The sequence below is a fragment of the Pieris rapae genome, chromosome 3 (genome assembly GCF_905147795.1).
Source record: "Pieris rapae chromosome 3, ilPieRapa1.1, whole genome shotgun sequence".
Taxonomy (NCBI): domain Eukaryota; kingdom Metazoa; phylum Arthropoda; class Insecta; order Lepidoptera; family Pieridae; genus Pieris; species Pieris rapae.
In genome coordinates this window covers 3822111-3844017 of record NC_059511.1, presented here as the reverse complement: position 1 = coordinate 3844017, position 21907 = coordinate 3822111, and the positions used below count along the sequence as shown (strand labels likewise).

General features: G+C 32.5%; 1 protein-coding gene and 1 non-coding gene across 2 annotated transcripts in view; both read right to left on the bottom strand.

The window, feature by feature from the left end:
* The window catches only part of LOC111002954 (GAS2-like protein pickled eggs), a 45549-nt gene that overhangs the window by 6930 nt on the left and 16712 nt on the right, over positions 1 to 21907 (bottom strand). Inside the window, exons 3-4 of the mRNA XM_022273260.2 lie at positions 3844 to 4407; positions 1219 to 1852 (exon numbers count right to left, since the gene is read on the bottom strand). Of these exons, the coding sequence (XP_022128952.2) occupies positions 1219 to 1852; positions 3844 to 4407 (1198 nt within the window). The remainder of the gene's footprint in view (positions 1 to 1218; positions 1853 to 3843; positions 4408 to 21907) is intronic.
* On the bottom strand, positions 11175 to 11246 carry Trnag-ucc. Its single transcript has one exon. It is a non-coding gene; the product is annotated as a tRNA-Gly (tRNA).

The window sequence follows — 21907 nt, the reverse complement described above, 5'->3', positions numbered from 1 at the left end:
CTTCAAGGCCAGAGGATTAATACGATCTTGAAGGACCCTAAGTTGAATTGCTTCGGAAATATTTCAATACTTCAGCTGGTTCCACATAGTTGTGATGCGCGAGAAAAGTTGAAATAAATAACGCTTAGTTGTGGAATGTCGGATGTCGGAATTATAAATTTTTTTAAATATAAATTTAAGCCTAACCGTATATAATATATAAAAGTAAGATAGAAATGCAATTTAATGATTGATTTTTTTTAAACATAATCCGAAATTAAACCTGACTGATATTCTTGCTTATATTTTCCAGATAGCGGCTTAACGGTCCTAATGTTTTTTTATGAATTCCTAAGCACTTCCTTTCTCTACAGCAATTATTGTATAGTTCTTTAGTCTACAAATCCATGGCGTTTGTACAAACAAATTTAAATAGCATCTATTTTATACGATATTAGTTTTATTGAATATGACAACCCTGAAGGAGGGATGTAATTTAGTCCGGAGCCAATTTAACGGAACGACGCGTGTCGTCGGCGCGCGCGCATTGCGCAAATATCTACTGCGTGACACTAAAACAAAGGCGAAGGCGATTTAATCATCTAATACTAGCCGTAATGAAGGCTGTGTATAATATTATACATATTACGAACAAATGTCTTCTATTCTTAAGTATAATTCTTAAAGTTTTATCAGACTTTCAGCAAGGGAATTTCTTTTTAACAATTTTATGAGATTGTAGATTTCACAAAATTATGAAAATGACACTGTCAATAGACATATTATTGTTACGATCAGTTCGTTCCGTTGACTTATTTAGTTGTTTAATAGAAATTCTCACTTAAGTTTATCACTTAGACACCACTCTTTAAACAATACTATTACAGCGTTCATTTACTTGCAGTTTCCCTGTCTTTTCACGAAATACCTCTACTCAACACCGGTCACACTAACTGTAATTTCTGCTCATTATCCGCTAAACAGATAATCGTGAAACATGTCTAACTCATTATCATGACATATTTTATGCTTTGTTATTACTGTACTTAACTGTAAATAAATACATACATATTAATAATAAATTGCTCAATTTACAGTGAACCCTCATTTATATAAGAAACTAGCTAATTCGTAATTGTGTGACTTACATAATCCCTCCACTGATTCAATTAGTTTAGTATTAAGTGTTGATTTGGTGAATAAATTAAACTATTTTAATTAATAACTATATAAGCTTACCGCTAAAATCAGCGTCTTCCATTGATGTCTGGCTGTGAAGCGAATATCTATTCGTTGTCTTCGTAGAGGGCGATCCCTGGGTGGAACCAGCCACCACTCCCAAACTCCTGTACCCTTCATCGGACACTTCCGAACCATTATCGGATGCACTCTCAACTGCTGGAGCGGGAGAAACTGGTCTTGGACTCTTATTTCGTACCCCCAAAGGTGTTGGTACCAGGTGATTGGTCGTCACAATTTTGGTCCTTCGATCCGGAGATGAAGAGCATCTGCTAGGACTGTGTGTTCGTGGTGCTAAATGCTTTCTGCTAGGGCTTGCACCCCTATCTATATCTCCAAAATATGGTAGACTGGTCGGGGCATCTAGTTTGTTGTTGGATTGATACTGGAGACTCCTTGGCTCGTCATTGTACAGTTTGGATTGATATGGCATGGAAACTGGTTCGTACGTTTTAAAGTCTGGTCTTTCGTAGGTAACTGTAGCGCCGGCGAGGTCCTGTTTAGGCCTCGCAAGCCGAGCGGAGAGTGATGTCCTGTGCTGTGCCTTGCAACGGCATGGATCGTGTTTATCCAAGTAGTGTGCCAATGTGTCCCAGCCACCACCAACTCGAACCATTACATGCGAACGTAAAATCTGGAAGGGAGAACATTTATGTCAGCAAGGTTTCAAGTACATATTAATTATTTCAAATTCATATTTTTACTTGTTATATTGTCATGATCTTGTGCAATAAGGTCACAATTTCAAAAACCATATGTTAACACCATAAAAGGCCCCGGAAACACTTGACGGTAATTACTACCACGTGCTATAAATGATTTTTATCCATTAATGGATCTATAGATCTATTTTGTGCGCCTGCGATGAATCATGGCCTGGTCGTATCCGTATACGGTCATATGAAATGCATGTTTGGTTGACCTTTGTCCAGTGTATCTTGACACGTGCTATTTTTGGAACGTTTGATAATTTTATGATGTAAATATAAGGTATTGTGTAGCGAGATTTACGCCACCATTTCGCCGTTACGAGATAATGTATACGCGACACTGATATATTTACGATATTATAATGTACACGACAGTAAGTAGCTATTGCTTTTTACACTTAGACGAAACTTATCGCATATTAATTTATATTGGATTTTGACTTACGGGTTTCATAGTTAGCGGTATGTCTCTAAGAACAAGACCAAAATAGTATTTGTTAAAACATTTTCAATTTAATACAAATCAAACATAGTTTATATCCTGTGTACGGTTACTGTCATTAAATTGAATGCTTAATAAATGCGAATTGCAATTAATTACTAGCAACACTTCCTGCTCACCTCCAGACACGTTAGATGCTATTTATCAGTAAAAAGTGATTAATTGCCTGTCCGTATGTCATTTGTCAGATTTAGGGTTGATTTCTTACAACAAAAATAAAACTTGGGTAGTCAAGTGTATACAGTACACAGTGAATTGTGACAACCTCATACCATAATTCCTAGCACATCTAAAATTAAAGTCTTTATTTTTTATGAAATCAAATTTCTGATACTAGTTAAAGTTGAATAAAAGAAGTGAATTTGCTAGTCATTGATTTTTCAACGGAGATGAAGTGCAAGCGCTGAGAAATTTGTTTCAAGTCATCTTGGGAATCCTTTGAGGTTCTTTCAAAGCTCAATAGCGCTCGATCGTCATTGTCTATAGATTCGAGTTTTTAGACGACGCTTAGTACGCAAGTTGGTATTAACAATCTCTTAATAAAACTACTTGAAAATACATTCACATATTTTGAAGATTTGTGGACTATTTTTTATTTATTTATTAAATCTTCTATTATATAACTATAAACTTCTTAACAGCAATCTCTTACTAGGATCTCTACTGGATTGCTATATATAAACAATGTTTGATTTGTATTAATTATTAATACTATTTTGGTCTTGTTCTTAAGTAAGTCCGTGGGATAAGGTTCACAGTCGAGACCTACTGCTAACTAACTTTTTACCAGGTAAAAAGTTAATATTTCGTTAATATAAGATATTTCACTTTTAATGGAAAACATTAAGTACGATAGTGCTTTTCTTATATTCCATTATATTGTTTTAAATGTAAACCTCTTTTTATTTATAAATTAACATGCTTTCATATAATACTAGGACGACATTTAGAAATTGTTATTTATCATTAAGTTTTTCGAGGAGTTTTCTTTTAACTGTGCAGAGGTCATATAGCTCACGAAAGCGGTTTGCTTGATTCTGAACACTACCTTGACCTTGTGTCAAACATGGAGTGACAGAAACCAAACTATTCGTCTAGTTTGTATCGGATTACCTTTTTTGTGATATAGTCATTAATCAAATCAACACAACTTTACTTATTCGATCTGCTAGATTTGGATACAAAGCCCATGCTGATTCTAAATAATTTAGTTTTTTTTAAGTGTATGTTAATTATAAAGAGACTGTTTCTATTTATATGGTAGATTTTATTAAACATATTAATTAACTATAAAATCGGCATTTTAATGTAATAACATAATATTTAGACAATTACAAATCGCTACTATTTAAAAAAAAACTTTGTTTTACTAAAAAAAAGTTGCTACGTTAAGTAATTTTTAAAACAACTTACCCGAACAAAAATCAGCAGCCTTGTGTCCCCAATCCTGTATTTTCCCTCAGAAACTCTCACCATTGGGAACTGTGTGGGACAGGAGCACCGTTCTACCAAATCCCTGACCCTCTCATCCAGACTTCTCAAGTCATTAGTCACCAACTGCGGTTGCGGCCCCGACGGAACCAGTCCCAATGCCGAGTCGTCTGGCCTTAACTCTTCTCCAGCTAACTCCCTTTCAATCTGCTTCTCCATTTGAACCAGCAAAGGTGCTGGCATACCAAGGACAGCTCCTTTTCTAGCAACCTCCAAGAGGCAAAGAACCACGTGTTTCTCATTTTTCCTTAGACACAAATCATCAGTCTCGAATAGGAGACATTCCAGGATACCTAGGGCCTTTCTGCACCAGTCTATGAAGTTTGACAGATTGTCTCGGGCAAAGAAGGTTCCCGCTTTAGCGGCTGGGAGCATATTAACTGGAGGCCGGGCTCGAAGGGCCCTGGCCAGGGTTATAGCTTCTTCTGTGTCAGTGTTGAGGGATTCCAAAATCTGCTTCGCTGATTCACGGACGGCGTTTGCGTGCTGTAAAGAAATATTTTTGATTACTATTGGTACTGGTACCTTGTGACTAATTTGTTGGTAAAATTATTTTTAGTAAAATTAAAAATATTTTCCCCTTAACAAGTGGATTTAAGTTTTGTTAAGATTTTATAATCTATCTAAAAATTATCTTTGAATGATTTGTGTAGAAGTGTATTATATCAAAGACATGTTAAAATGTCTCCTTCTCTCGTGGTTTTAGTAAATTTTATGACAAATCATCTTAAATAATTTGCACTTTCTTCTTGCAAATGTCAATAACAATATTAGCGCCATATTTGCACAGACAATATCTGCGCTGTCAATTTAAATCGAGAGCGCAGGCGCCGAGCCAAACCAATTTGTTGCCATATCAGACGAAGCTAGCTAACGAAGTTTTTTAGCACTTTCTATACATGTCGTATTATGGTAGAAACGCACGCCAAATTTGTACAAAGTACCATTTCTGTAATATCTAACTTTGAAATCAAATACAGCATACAACTCATTAATGTAGTATAAATAAAAATACACTTATATGAATTGAGGGAGTGGTTACACATGTTAACATGTTATATTTAGTGAGAAGAAATCGTATGTTACAAGAACTTTCAATATGTTTTCTCTTAGCAAATATTGTTTATGGATTCTAAAAATTTCTTAATAAATCTATTTGTTTTAATATTTGTTAATTCAATGAAGGTTCTACGTATACATAATTTGCGAACATGGAAATCATATCATCATCAAACTACTGTGTCTTTCTATTTCTAACGAAATAAATAGAGAAATACTTGCAGATGAACTCTGTTTTTGTGTCCTTGTTATGCACATAAAAATATCGAAATGCCACTGAACTGAATTTCGAATATACCAAACGCAAGTATTTATTTAAATCAGCCTTAACATTAAAAACCAGTAGCTAAATAACGTCCACGGAGCGTGTAATAAGCACATTAAGTAATTTAAAATGATTATTATCAGAAAAGGCCCAGTGTTTTGAGCAATACACGAAATTGTTTACTTTCTTAATACCTTTATCATAAAAACGATCGATATCGTGAAAGAGATATGAGATATAAATAATAATAAAGAGAGATCATAATGAAAGAGATTCCCAGAGTTGGATTGAAGTCATAACATTAAAGGCGTATTTATAGTCATGCATTATCTGACAATGCAAAATATTTAGTGAGATTAAGGGCCTGTTTCACAATGTATGGATGAAGTCCCAAATATCTATGCAACACATAAATTATTCGAAAGATAAAAGTTCCAAACAATATACTTGGCATTTCATGACGAATAGCCCACATGCTACACAGTGGTAAGTGGAAAAAATAGAACACAACCACAGAGTGGCTTCCCCTTAATAGAGACTGTAAGTATGTATTGACACTTTCTTAGGCGGGCTAAATATAAAATGAATCGGTAAGTGAAGTATTTGTGCTGAGACAATTTATTTAAAAAAATGCTTTAACAATGAAATAAACTACTACTAAAAGGCCTTATAAAATGTTAATTTTTAATTAAGGACTTTGGATTCCACGTTATTACAAGTAATCGGGAAAACATTGCAGTCTAGCGTAAGGACCATGTTTTGGAATAAGTTTATTTTAATAGTATTTCTTGAATTATGTCTTTGAGTATATTTTCGTCATGTTTTATGTGAAAAACAAATAATGAACAATGTTGGAGGCACAATGTTAACAAATTAAGTTGCACCTTAATAATTTTGGTCAGGTTTTGTATTTATACATGATAAGTTCGCGATCGTATGTTTTAAACAGAATGTTTCCACTTTGTTCATATTAAAGATCGTGCAACTGTGTAATAACGTTCATATTTAAAGTCCTGTAAAAAGATCAACTTTTATAATTTTACGATAGGAATTGAACCCACGAGCGCTAAGTGTACACCAAGTAACGACGTGCGTTTGTCGTAAAACCGAAAGTTTGCGATGCACACACACACTTTATATACATACTTATAATAAATATATAGGAATAAAATTCTTCCCACTTCAGAATCTTAATTTATTATATGCGAGCTATAAATAAAAATACGAATTTAAAGTAAAAAAAACTGTTTTTCAACGAGACGAGAGCCAAGTGGATAAACTATTATCATTCGATCCTATATTTACAAAGGGAAACATTCATTACTATAATTGATGCGTTGTTAAAATTAATGTTCAACTTTATAATTTTATGTAATTACAGTTATGACATATGTATTTATGTCTGTGCATTTCATATTTCATACAAGGACTCTTATTGTTCATATAACCTTTTGTTTTCATTTCATACTTTATTAGGCTGCCAGCATTACTGTTATTAATCCTTTATAGGGGCATAGTGTTATGAGTAAGCAAAAATTTTAATGTTACTATTGATCTGTCAACTGTCAACGTCCGTTAACCGCCTTTATTGTTGTCTGTCATATGTCGATTGACGTATAAATGTTACTAGGTTTTAAAAAGAAGAAAAATGTCATTATCAATAATAACGTTTAATCATTGTTTCTTTTAGTTATCAGTAAATTACATTCCGCCATAATAAAATAATACATTGATATTATTTTAAGTTACACAAGTTCTTTACAGTACAGAAAACGGAAATTCGCGTAAAGGAAATCATTTTTCAGGGTTTTAGCTTTAAGAATCCGGTCAATTGCGTTAATGACACTTAATTACTGAGGTGAGAAGGTAAACCTCATTACTGTAATAAAGTGCCGTAAATGCACTAATTACCTAATTAAATAAATGTAATAGTTATTTTTAAATTATTACTTAGTGTAGACTTGTAAGTCACATATATACTCCTTACAAGGTTTTTAAAAGGTATTTTACGGATCGTCAGAATAACAAGTTAACTATTGATTTCATAATTTGAATTTCAATTGAGGGTTTCAAAATACCGTGTTACATATAGTCACTATAACATTCGAAATTGTATATTATTTATTAAGTGAAGATTTGTGTGATTTGCGTGATCAGTACACCACCACCAGCAGAAAGGGCCAAAGCCGGGCCTAAAAAGAGATGCACCGAAGATGACCTAAAAGTGATGGGAAAGTATACGATCTTGAATTGAGTCGCCAAGGATCGAGACCATTGTAGGATTATTATGAAGTAGGCAAGGATGGCGATGATGATGACACATATGAGTCATCATCATCGCCATTATAAAACATTTTGTTAATAAATTAAAATAAAACCAATTTATATTGAACAATGTAATCAATCTATGACCGATTTTATTAAAAAATTAAAGTTTGTAATATGTTGATAATGTAATTTTCTTGGTCATTATAAAGATATTTTAAGCAACGCGGCTGATACGGCGCAGCTAATTCTTATTATCCTTTGTAATTATTCATATACTTTATTTATCTAGCATACATTACGCAAACCAGACCAATTTAAAAACACCTGTTATTAGTAAAGTATTTAATAGCAGTGGGCAAGGCGTGAACCGACTTGTAATGGTAAGTAATTGTAATGTACTTAGCGTTTTTATATTCATTATTCAGTCATATATTATTAGAAAACTATGGACAGGCTCATGTTTTTGTTTGACTTGAGTTGGAACGTAAAGCAATACTATACAAAATCTTTCGCTGACCGATATTTTTTATAGAACAGGGGGAACACGGTCGGGGGCTCACAGTATGCTAAGTGATACCGCTGCCCATGGACACCCTCAGTGCCAGAGGGCTCAAAAGTGCCTTTTAAGAATTAGAACGCTCTTTATTTGAAGGACATAATTAATTGCTTGCAGTTAATTATGTTTTTTTTTGTTACTATTAAAACAAACATAAAACATATATCAATTTTAATATTTAATATTTTTTTTTAACTAATGTGACATACTCTATGTAATACATATTTTCCATCTCATTAGAACAGTTTATCGGTTGCGCCATGCGCCGGCGCCGCATAACGATATGCTATAATTATTTTATTCGATCAATACTCGTTACTTCAATAAATTATCCAAGCATGACTATCATAATAATATTGATTAGGCATTTAGTATATAACTCGATGGCTTAGTAGTTATTTTTGGTTGTTTTTTCAAGATTATTACGCATTGAAAACTTATTACGTAATGTACTATTGGATCGTAAATGAGGAGTTGGAGGACCTGAGAGGCAAACATGGAAGCTAAAGCCTAAATACTCGGCTACACTGAACCTAATATGCATATATATTATATATATTATATATATATGTATATAAGGTTCACAATTATATTTGGTTTGCCTGTCAGGTCCTCGATCAAAAAGTGTTCGAAATTTTTTTGCCCCCTGTGACACTATGATAGCTATATGTTTATAATCATAAATTTTGACAATAATAAATAAATAAATTGTTCTTTTCAGCGATATGATTCCGAGGTTTTGTTTATAATTAATCAATATGAATATAATTTCTTTGCGAATAAAATACTTATTATTATTAAATAAACCTTTCGTGTTAAATAAATAAATATGTATTGTGACTTTATACAAGTATTTAGTTTCCCGCTAATCCTCATTACAGTCATGTGCGCATTTTAATTGCAAATCATGAAACTTGGCGTCACTCGTTACTTATAATATTAATGATTCGTATTTTATTATTTTATGTTTGTTTACGGTTGTTACAACAGTTTTAATTGTTTTTTTATTTGGGAATGGTGCAAGAAGGACGTCATAAATACGATTTCTGTTGATTTCGTAAAGAGTGACTGTGGGAATTGAATTCGCGCCCTGTTTGAATTTGGAACAACAAGTTGGTCAGGTAATATTTATTCATATTACCGATTTCATCGCTTTGGTTATAGCATATGCATAAGTTAGTTTTATCCAGAGAATTAGGTCTGATTTGAACGAATGGTTTACCTATTAAGAAAGTTAATCACGAAAGAATTGTGAATGTCACTCTACAGGACTCGCCTCGCCTATAGAACTTATAATGAATTTCTGTATCCTTTGTACCAAATTTTATTCCATTCCCTATTATTTCGCTGGAATTTAATAATAGTAGGTATTTCATAAACTGCGTAGTCGTAACTCTCTACATGTATTTCAAAACTTTACTAAAGATAAAGGCAAGATAGCCAAATGAAAGGTTTCTGATGAGGAAGCCATCAACTTGGCGACATATCAAGACCTTGTAACAAATGTTTAAATTAAACAAAGAAACAACATTGCAAGTGAAATGTTCTGTCAACGCATAATTATACATTATCACAAGAGGTATGCTTCCCATTATAAAGAAATTAAAGTTGAAAAATGCAGAAATAAATCATAAAAATAGGTACCAATTACGGAACAGGATTTTTTATGATTCTGTTTTGTTTTAACTACTACGACAACCCTTTGCAGGTAACGCCGTGTTCGCTTGAGCCCAACTCCAGATGATTTTGCCAAATTTCGATAGGTTCTTAAATGAGCATCTTCCACAGACTCACTGTCCCTCTCGATAATTCTTATGCCGCATTTACATTCAGTCGCAGTGAGCAGTCAAGTGAATACTTAAGACGAAGTATTGCATTTACACACTCGTCCTGCCCACTTCCCTGCTCACTACGGCTGAATGTAAATGCGATATTTTTTCTGGCCAGTAACGAGACGTATACACGAGATCGTGATAGTGAAATTCAGCTGTGGTAACAATGGTGTCTAGCAGCTGGTCACACAATAAGTACATACTAATAAAACGAGTCTCAAATATGAATGTAAATCATGGAAATGTCATAACAATTCCCACGGGGTTCTATAATACAATCAGAAGCCGATCGGATCGTGACTCATGGCCGATTTAGTTAACCATTTATTTAAATGCTTCATTCGACAGGAGACAAATTATTTGCGATAAAACCTAAGACATGACTAGACGCAATTCGACACACCTAGGTATATGAGCTCATAAGTGAAAGATTAACTTCAAAATTTCATAACAATTAAGTAGCTAAAAGACGAAATGTTAACAACATCAATAATTATCTCAAGTACAGAAGATTTCATTGCGTTTTATTTAGAAATACATTTATAGAAATACATAAAAAACTCAAATTCATCTTTGAATACAACCGTATCTAACAACCAAAATATAAGCCTACCGTCAATTAACAATTTTGTGAGTACATTGCACTGTCCTTGAAGCGCCATTCTACACGGGGCGCCCGTCAAGGTCGGACGTCCAGCATTTTAAATTAATTACGGAAATGTCTGTTTGATGAATGAGTTGGAACTCGATAACAGCACCTTTTAACACCTTTTTTGGCGTGATGTGACGAATCAGAGATGTTATTTCGATAATGAGGCTGTTATTATGTCCATTTAGGGAGTGATTCAGTTATATGGAGACGTTTATTAAATTACTGTTTGTATATGTACGTTGTGATTTTTACATGGTAAGGGTTTTTTAAATGTCACTGCTGAAGTGCTTATGTTGCAAATAGATTTTCCAGATTTATGACTGTTAATTTTACTAGTAATATTCCGAAATTTTAAAACATTAAAATAAATACTATACATTACAATAAAAGTAATACCGAAGACAAAAGACAAAATGACATTATTTTAATTATTGTCTAAACAGGAAATCTAGTTTAGCTTTAGTTCATAACAAAACCTCGTATTGCTGTTATCGCTAAACCTGTTTTCTACTAAGGTCAACTAAATTGTATAGAAAAAGTTGTAATTTTAAGTTTTTGTTGTAAAAACTAAGTAAAATATCTTTAAACTAGTGGTAAAAAAAATAAAAAAAGCAAAACATGTGCGATGGCCGGGAATCGAACCCGGATCAACTGCTTGGAAGGCAACTATGCTGACCATTACACCACCATCGCAGCTGGCAACAAATTTGAAATTATGGAACTAGACCGACTATAATCTGATAAAAAATGATTATAATCTAATTGTGTAAATAATAATTCGAAGAACACGCTTAATGGAGAAGTTGTTTACCTCCATAATCATGCAAAAAAATAAATCTATCTCACTATTACCGAAACCTAAACCTAACATATTACATTTAACAAAAAAAGTACCAACTTACACTCAAAATAAAGACATTCATATTTGAAATAGAACTATGAAATATCTGTCCAACTGTGTACATTAGAATGTAACGAATAAACTAAAGTAATTGTATGCATATTATCTTGCGCCCGTGCAGATCTATCAGATTCTTTGTAAATCGCCGCTAGTTGATCGTGATCGAGATCTTGGGTGAATATAAGTTTAGTATATTTAGGATAGTTTACAACTATTTATATTTAATATGTGTTTCAATTATGTCCTCTTTAGATGGCAAATATTTGAAATCCGTATTTCTTTTTATTCATGTAATTAATAGAATAAAGTGATTTTTATACTTTTAAACGAAATAAAGTAACAGCGCTCGTTATAGCAAAGCTGTCTACAGACAAAGAAACAGAGATTTTTGACTTATAAAAGAAGCTAAAAAAGCAAACGAGTCTGAATTTTAATACGTTTAGCTAAAAAGCTACTTTACATAACCAACGTCTTTAACAGTGCATTCATGTTAAGGAATCGAAGTAAACATTGTCTAATTAACAATTATTTACCTTGGATTTATGATTGCGTGTCGTAACATTGGTCAGTGGTCACCCTACAAAAGTTTTGTCGTATGATAAACTGTGACCCGCATATAATTGGTCGTTCCCACGACGGGTCTCGGGACCCTCACCTTTTCACTTGTTAGCCATTTTTGGCTAACGATCGCTGGGGTCAAGTTAGAGAGGTCACTGTCAAAATACTATCGGTCCTTACATCTATTTTAATTCAGTCTTTAAGCAATTATTATTGACATTTATTTTTAGTGTTTAATCTGTGCCGTCTCTCTTTTCATAGAGTAATGATACTGTGACTATTCTGTGACTAACATATTATATATGTACATACATATTATATACTGGTTTATATTTAAAACCGGGTTTAAATTAAATTGACTGATTTGATTAGACTTCATTTTCACCGTAAACTGCGTTTCGTCTTAATATTCACTAAACCTACCTTTTAGGTAGAAACATATGGAAAATTTAACTATGCTACCCCTCTATTTTAATTAGTATATTTTTAGTTTTAGACACTTGATACGCTGGGCAGGAATATCCTAGTGTAGGATTATTATGACTACTAAAACACATCTGTATTGGGGATTGATTAGACTCTTCCGAGGTAAAACAAGTGAAAAATAATTAAAAGTTTTTCGAAAATTATTTAGCAATGTGTGGGTATACACGTGTGCGAATGATTGTTTGTGTGAAAAGGTCTCCGCAATTGTATCACACAATTTATTACATGTCATTATCCTTCTATATCACCGTAATCGAATACGTCAATATAGCAAGTGGCAAAACACATAAATCTACAGTAACAATATCTAAAGCGTCTAAAGCATGTCAATAAAGCATGATTTACCTATAATCTACCCGCTTACAAAGTGACATTTACAATTACTCTACAATTTATGGAATACAGTATTGGGTGTGTTTTTATTGAAGGACGATCGTTTGTTTGCACTAAGTAGTTTAATAGGTACTATATGAATTTATTATAGGATTACGATTATTACAAATTGCCTAAGCTTTGACCAAGATCGCCTTGTGACTTGAGCGTTTGATTAACTCTCTACCTATGTTTGAACCCGGGCTGTGCATGAAAGGATTTTCTCTTACTTGTGTTTTAGGAAAAACATTAGAAACGTGAAACAAATACAGGGTGCTAAGGGTTATTGATCCAGGCCAAGGGTTGTAGCGTTACTAATTTTTTTTGTACACTAAGATTAAAGTCAACTTAACATTTCCAATACAGTCTAAAGACTGTCCTGCCCTTTAGGGCATCATATTTTCTATGAGTTCGTAATACATGTGCTCGCTTTTGCGATGAAGAATTGATAAATTTGATAATTGATTCATATACATAACGTTAAACATCAATATTTTTACATATACATAAATCTTCTGTGTAAAAATTAATTAGCTTCACAATATTTTTTTGTATTTAAGACGTGTAAATAGTACAACGTCTGTCGGGTTAATATATAATGAATTTCTAACAGAAACACTTTACGAAATTTGCCTAACATAATAGACTTCTTTTACGACGTCGGCATGGTTTATATTTTGAATTCCGAATTTGGTCAATTAATATCCGATTTCCGGTTAAAATGCGCTACTTTTACTATCATAAACAATACGCTAATGAAGGCGACACTACAAAGAGACCCACACTAGATGATAGAAAAGGGCGTAGGTGGGTACTGTTACGTCCAAATTCAATGGTACCGCAAGTGACGCCCTAATTCGAAACATGTATGGGCATAGGGCCAAAGAAAGTTGAACGTCCAGGCTGTTAATGTTTCTTGTTCTATTATAATTTTGTGTGCTCAAACTGTTTCGTAGTCCAAATCATAAACAAATTTAATATTGTCTTTGGTTAATCTCTCAAATTAAAAATGTGGAATTAAGATTAGTACAATTTTATTATGTAAAAAAAAATCCAATGTACCAAACATTGTCACACGTAATTTTCTTCTTTTTTGATAACAGTTTCTTGCCTATCTACCTACTGTTGCTAACATTATTCAATCTTTAACAAAGATAATATTTTTCCATATGTGTAGCATGCCATACCATAATGGTAGCATAATAAATTGAACTGCTCAGCTGTCAGTATGAATTTGACAGCTGTCGCTATGACATTTCCTCGGTTCGGTGCTGTCACTTGTCTAGACACCATTGTCGCGGCATCATCAGAATTTGTAATGCTAAACAATCGCGTTGTGATTTATGATTTAATTTTATAGTAAATCCTTATAATGCATAAGTTTGATTTAAAAGATAACTAACACGGATACATTGGGTCGATCGTACCATTGTGTTTTTAAAAAATGTGTTATTTGCAATCGGTTTCATTTTTCTATAACTTATCACAACAAATATTTCGTAATTTTTTTTTGTGTATCGAATGTGTACAAAAAATCAGTGTCACTAACAACCTTTTTAGGTCTCGACCTCAGTTTTTTGAAACTGTTTAATGATCATTTGCCAATCATCATTAGTAGGCCCTCGACATTTTGGGTCTAGGCGAGCAGGTTTCCCTACGATGACATCCTTTATCAATCGAGTGAATGTTAAATGGGCACATGGAAAGAAAATCAATTGGTTCTAAGCTGAACATCGAACCTACGATTGGGCAAATTCTGCTCTGTATGATATAAGTAAATATCTATAATTTATATTAGAATTAATCCAGGCTTATTTATGTGTAGACTATATTAAAATATTCAACATTTTTTTACTATAAATCATTTCATGTAATCACCTAAGTAAACAGGTTCCAGCCCAAACCCAATTTACACAATGACACATTATTTAATTAAATGTATTGTCTGTGAACTCGAGACAATCGTTTTGATTGCGGCCCAAATTGTTTTCATCATGAATCATCTTGATTTTATGGTAAGGAAAGTTTTATGAAATCGTCAAGACATGATTCGAAAGGCGAAAAATATCAAAAGTAGTTTTTCCTTTGTTATACTATTCATGCTAATAAACGAATAACAACAGTTCTTTTAGCATTAGTAAAATTTAGAAAAAAATAGGTTTTTTTTTATAGAACAGATGTTAAGTGATGTTAAGTGATACCGCCGCCGATTGACACTCAATGTCAGAGGGCTCGCGAGTGCGTTGCCGGCCTTTTAAAATTGGTACGCTTTTTTTCTTGAAGGACCCTATGTCAAATTGGGTCGGAAATACTTCAGTGGGCAGCTGACGACGACGTACGACCTTGAAGTTTTTATGTCAAATAAATTAAATTTGTGTGAATAATAAAACATGGATTAATGAGAGTACAGCGTTTGTTGCTATTGTTTCAATGTTCCATTTAAAAAATAAAAGAGATATAGACAGGCGGTATTGTCTTGAGTATTACATCGTCTTGGAACGAATATGCCTATTGACTAAACAGATATCACAACAGCGAACAACGACTCCCATATGTCAAAATCCAATACGTGTCATACAGAATCACAATTACCGCTAAATCTGGTTTCTGGATCTTATCCTTAATTAGATAGGTATGGGTGACTTTTTTAACTCATACGTCTAGAAATTATCTTAAAATATTAAATATAAACTAAATACGCAAGAACTCAAATAAATTACAAAAGAATAACGCTATTATAAAACGTTCCACGACGTTTTTATCCTGATGAAAAACCAGGTCAAAATATTTGCTACCTCGTTTCGTGTCAACTGGCCATTTGGTCGCGACCTTAATAAACAATAAAACCCTTAAAATATTACGCCTTTCATTAATTAACCACGTAGGTGACCTAGACGTCAAGATTCGTTGGTTTAAACTGGAGATTCTATGTTCGATAGTCAAACAATATTTATTTTCGCATTGAAAACTGATCATCTACTTACTTAAACAGAAATATGTGAAATTAAAATAATATTTTCTTTTTCTATTTGAACAACATAATAAGCCAAGACTTATGGAAATCAAAACATATACTGTAATAATGAACGAATATTATTTCTGTAGCACTAGTAGAGTTGGAAATGCTTAAATTAAAAAAAAAAAGAAATTGAAAATGGAAAATAGAAAAAGGTTGTCGTGCTCTTCAGTACCTGCTATGTTGGCGCCTGCGTTCACGGCTAAAGTATATTAACTCATCGACTTTTATGGCGTCTCATGGCTGAATTCTGACTTCATTCGCTTTTGTTTTAGTACGTTAATAGTGTACGAAACCTTTTTGAATGTAAATGCTTTTTCATAAAAGATGTAGCATTTCTATTTTATAGAAAAGTATAGTTTCTATCAATACAATTTTTGTATACAGTAATATACTGTTTTTACTGAATTTAAATCGATCAAAATTTTACGACGTTACGAGGTATACCTACGATAAACACATGTTGGATCTTACCTGAAACAATAAATACAAATGATTAGTTGAAAGTTTGAAAAAAATCTGACACCAAACTTATCTAAACTTGGGAGTATTATATGTTTATATGTATTTACTTGAATCGTGATACACGCAAACGATAAAATTCCATGTAGAATTTCTAAGTCTTTTTTAAATAAACTTTTTTTAATTAACGTGACAAACGTGTTATCACAACTTTATATTCATCTATACAGGTGTAGTAGCACCGTATAAAGCTTGGCCGCTAATCTTAAATAAGATTAATTTGACAGAAGGAGGTCATTGACACTACCCAAACACTCTTTTCATATTATCAGATAACGTTATGCAAACTATGCAAATAAGTGTGAGCAGGTTCGTAATTGTATCGGTTGCGACACCCGCCCACGGCTCGGACCGCCCGCCCACGGCCAGGTACGACCTTCGAGAACTATTTCTAGTGACCTTCGATTTTGGTTAAGCTGGTTTAGATTTAGACTTAGATTTTATTCACAAAATTAATATTTTGTTGGAGATTTAAAAAAATATTAAAGATAAAGACGACATCTTTATTAAAGTTCTATAAATATTCAGAAATTGTTTAAATAAATTCAGTAAAATGCTGTATTTACCAACGTCGCCTGCATATAAATATGTCGATTTGTTTACGAATTGACTCATAAATCGGCTATGTCTTGTCGATTTACTACTGTAATAAATAACTCTTCAGTCCACAAACGCATATTAAAAAAAATCGGCAATGTTTGCATAATCTATAGTAAACAGGTAGTGTCACAGACTGAAGAACGCACAATACTTACATTATACATAATATATGAACGAGAATAATTAAGAAGAATATTGCAACTAAATAAAGTTAGTTGTTTGAAGTTATAAGCGAAATTCGTAATAGTTTAGGGAATTAATATGGACTAATTATTATTATAGTGTTATAAATTATTTAAAACAAAAATAGCCTCTGTTTCCTCCTCAAATGATGATTTAAATAAACCACTGTTATATAATTCCATTAATTATAAGTATTAATTACAGTGCGCAATAAACCAATAGTTTGATCTAAGTTTTTTCGTCATTCCATGCATATTTCATAACCATCGCCAATTATTTTTGTCCTCTAGATTGTTCATCAAGATCGGTGACATCACAAATGTCATCACAGACTATTAATCAATATCGGTTATCGAATACAGATTAAAAACACCGCGGTCATTTATCAAGTTTATAGGCGTTGAAAACAAGATGTGATATTGGCATTTTATAGATAAGGTGAAAACCAAAAAATCTTGAAGATGGTTTCATTTTTAATTATTACTGGTTTAGTATTTTTTGGTATTATTTAGTTGCCATCAACAATAGTGAACCGATCAGCTACCAACTAGGACCTACTTACTCTGTGTATGTATAGTGTACAGTATAGTATAAATGTTTACTGGTAGTCTCTCTCTGGTACTTATATTACTCTTATTTACTCCCGTAAAGCCGTTTATGAAGGCTTCAAGTCTTTTTTCAATATGTCATTATTTTATCCAGTTAACATGAATTATTCGTCGATTCCAACTTTCAAGTAATTTGTTATTTTTTTAAACTTTTTTACTAGCAAGCAAAACAATTTTTTGTTACTTAAAAATCATAAAAATATTACTTAAATCATAGCGTGAATCATGCGCATGACTCACCGTAGCCAATTCAATGTGCGCTTAAATACATCTCTAATTAATCAAAACGGCTCTGTCGATAAATCTATAAAAAGCCGACCTTGACACCGGGTTCGAGATTTTGGAATTGAATTATTATATTATGTACTTCCTAATATGCAGCTTATATGACTTTTAGCGAGTGCACAGGATACACAAATACGATATTTATTGGTAAATCCTTTGAATTTCGTATACATTTTATATATATCACTATTTTCTTACTAGTGTTCCATTTTTTAAAATTACTGTAAGTCAAGACCTTTCAATTATCTCCATTCCCATACTCATTACGTAAGTTATGCAATAACAATATCGTCCAAATATTAAATAAACAAGAAGAAAGCGACTTTCTAAATCTAAATGATTAGATGATAATAATCGATTTATCGATAGAAAATTGACCGGCGGCTATGTATGGCTCGGACGATAAACGTTATTGTATAATATACTCTTCACGTTGCGGTTTCACTATAAAGAATCTCCAGAAAGGCTGAATACAATTTACAACGAAATAAATCTTTATTTCTCACACTGCAAATTCTTTATGTTACTCAAAATTAAATATCCTTTTATCATTCTCATTTTTGACATGCATTTATATATTACATACATTTTGCAATTATATAATACACTAGCAGACTCGGCCAAGCGTTGCTGTGGCTAAGGTTTTTAATATATTACATTGTAGTAAGCTATTCAAGTAGGAGAGCTGATGTGAAAGATAGATAGCATATGTGAAACGTTGGTACTTTTAACACAGCGCCATCTGTTAGAATTGTATCAAATAATAAACAAATAATTTGCAATAAAATAAAATTGCGACTATAATTAAAGATCTAAGCTATCCCATCTCTTAAGTTGGACCAGACTGCTCACGGTGTGCCAATTTAATTGAAAATCGGTTAAGTAGTTTTGGAATCCATCGCGGACAAACATCGTGACAGGAGATTTATATATATTAAGATTTAAACTATTTGAATTATCGATCGTTATTATTCAGTACAACGTTCAGATTGCTATTGGGATTGCATTGGTTCATGAGGGGGTCAGGTTTACCGGTACCCGAAATAACGGTTTTAATTCCATCATTCGGAAAAGGGTGGCATCCTTAATGCATCGTGTTAGGCATAGCACCAATGGAATGTGTTCAAAGAATTCGCATATCTTAAAACGTTGGTATGCTGTCCATGCCCCATTGGAGTATTTTTGTTTGGTTTACCAATACTAAAATAGCAACTAAAACCGAATTGTTACTAACTGTAACTAAAACTCTATATGGATATCTTCTAAAGTGAAAATATTATTATTATTTCAAATTAATTATTTAAAACTTTTAATACAGCATACTTATTGTGTTTTCCGAAAGAAATTTCTGCCTATATAATCAACCTCATCAAATATCATAATATTAGATCTTAAATATACGTTTGCAAATACTATGTTTACAAATATTCGTTTTTAATTACATTAAATAATGAATTAACGATAGATTCCTCCTGCACATTTTAAATCTAGATCTACAGCGCAGTTAAGTTTTGTGTAAACCGTTTGTTTATTACAACAATCCTAAATTAAAAAAGAATCATAGAGAAGAGAAATTAAAAAAACATTTCACATTGGTTTTATATCAAATTGAAATAAAATCCAACAGTGCGAAACTAACCAAGCTATGGTTTCAATAACCCATTTAATGGGTATTGTTCTAGAAATTTATCCATTGAAATGACACGATAGGAAGTTGGCGCATATGATTTTGTGGCGTTTATTGCATGCAATTTCTGAAATAACTTCATGGTATACGCCACAATTTTACGTGCATATTAATTGTCCTTTCATGTTGATGATATAATTCATTCGCCACGCTCATTGGTCAGTGTAATCAATATTCGTTTCGTATCTGCATTCCTCTCTCTAAACCGTGACGATTTCCTACATATTGTTACATACAATCGTGTACGCATAATAATACTTGTTGTATGGTTATAGAACTGAAGCTGAGCTCTGAAGCACTTAAAAAACAGTTATATATTAAACACTAAACTCGACTCTTTTGCCATACTATATATAAAAACTGCCGTATCAATTTGGGCAGTGCGGTCGCTATGCACATTGCATTCTAAATTTAAATGATATTGAGTGTTTAACTTTATTAGATAATACCAAGGAATTATTGTTGAAAGAGGCAAACATGACATTCATTTCATGATTATTTGATACTTAATTCTTTATTCATAAAATTTTAAAATAAACCTACTGTTGCACAAGTAGAATACTTTCTTTTTTTAGCATAGAACAGCATATGTTGAGATTAATATCGATGTGCTGACCCCTACTTCACGGACTTAAACTACGAAGTAACCTGGTCAATGACACAGTTATAGGAAACAATCGCGAATCTAATAATCCTTCCGTGCCACATATGGTCAGGCACACCATGGTTTTATGTCACGTCGCTCATCGCATCCTCAATAGACACACATGGTCTTCCGAACCGATTCACAGGAACAAACAACAATTTTTAGCGAGAATTATGACAAAATCGTTTCGAAATTCCTTTTTTAAATTACTCCAGTTGTTAATGTTTTTACACTGTCAGAATTACTATAATACTCGCAATATTATTTAATTAAATAAGTCGAAAACACAACTAGAGACGTTTTTCGTTACTTACGAGTATATTATCGGCACTGTCTTAACTTTTACGAAAAGGCCTAATTAGGTGTTTTAAGAAACATTTTTAAAGTTATACTTATATTAGCGCGTTAGGGGAAAATGATGAGAGTTACGATGCACGCGCACACCATCAATAAAACCGACACACTGAAGTTAGCATAGACAACATTTTTAAATGAAATATGTTCATTTTGTGATATTTAAATAAACTTTATTTAACTAGATAATACGTAATAATAAAACTTTCATTTTATTATATAACTATTAATATTGTTTATGTCGTTTTTTCTACAAACGTCGAATAAGTGTTTTTTTTTCATACTGTCCGCATGAGACAAAGACAAATAAAATAAAATAAATAGCAGTTGCGATGTATGGAAAACGTATTCATCTAAAATACTAAATACTGCGAGCAATTTCGAAATATCATTTATATATAGATACACTTTTTTTAATTATGTATATACGTTAAAAGAAAAGTACGGAAAACACCAAAAAAACTTAGCCACTTTGAAGAGCTACACCACACTACAAATTTTAAATCACACATATTACAAAATAAACTAAACGAAAATATTACAACAAGCACAGATTTTTTTTCTTTATTCATAATATTACATTTATCTTTAATTTAGAGGCAAGCAATCGCATCCCAGTTTGGCTAAATACCTATAAAACTTATGAACGACAAACCTTATAATAAGGTCGAACAAGCGAATGTAATCATATACTAAGTTACAGAAAAAAGGCTCAAATCAATCCAATTATTTCGACAATCACACTCAGCGATATATTTCGACCCTGAGGTCTATATTATAATTTGTATCAAGTCACTGTCGAATGTATCAAACTTTAGAAAGAAAAAAAATGTTTTAACAGCTCTTAGAACCAGATTTGATTGACTTTCTAGCGCACAGATAACTCTTAATTTTATGGTTCCGAAAAGTTTAATTTACACTGCAGGCAACACTTATAATTTGCATTACCCTGAGAAACTATTAAAACTACAATTCAAGTCAGGACAATTAGTTCTCAGAGACGTCAAATTTAATTAATGGGAATATTTTAAATATGACTTTCTAAAAATTCTGCTTAATTTCCTCTACACAATGGATTTTATCGAAATTCATCTGGTAATTTAATTAATGTCAGTATGGTATATTTTATGATTAGT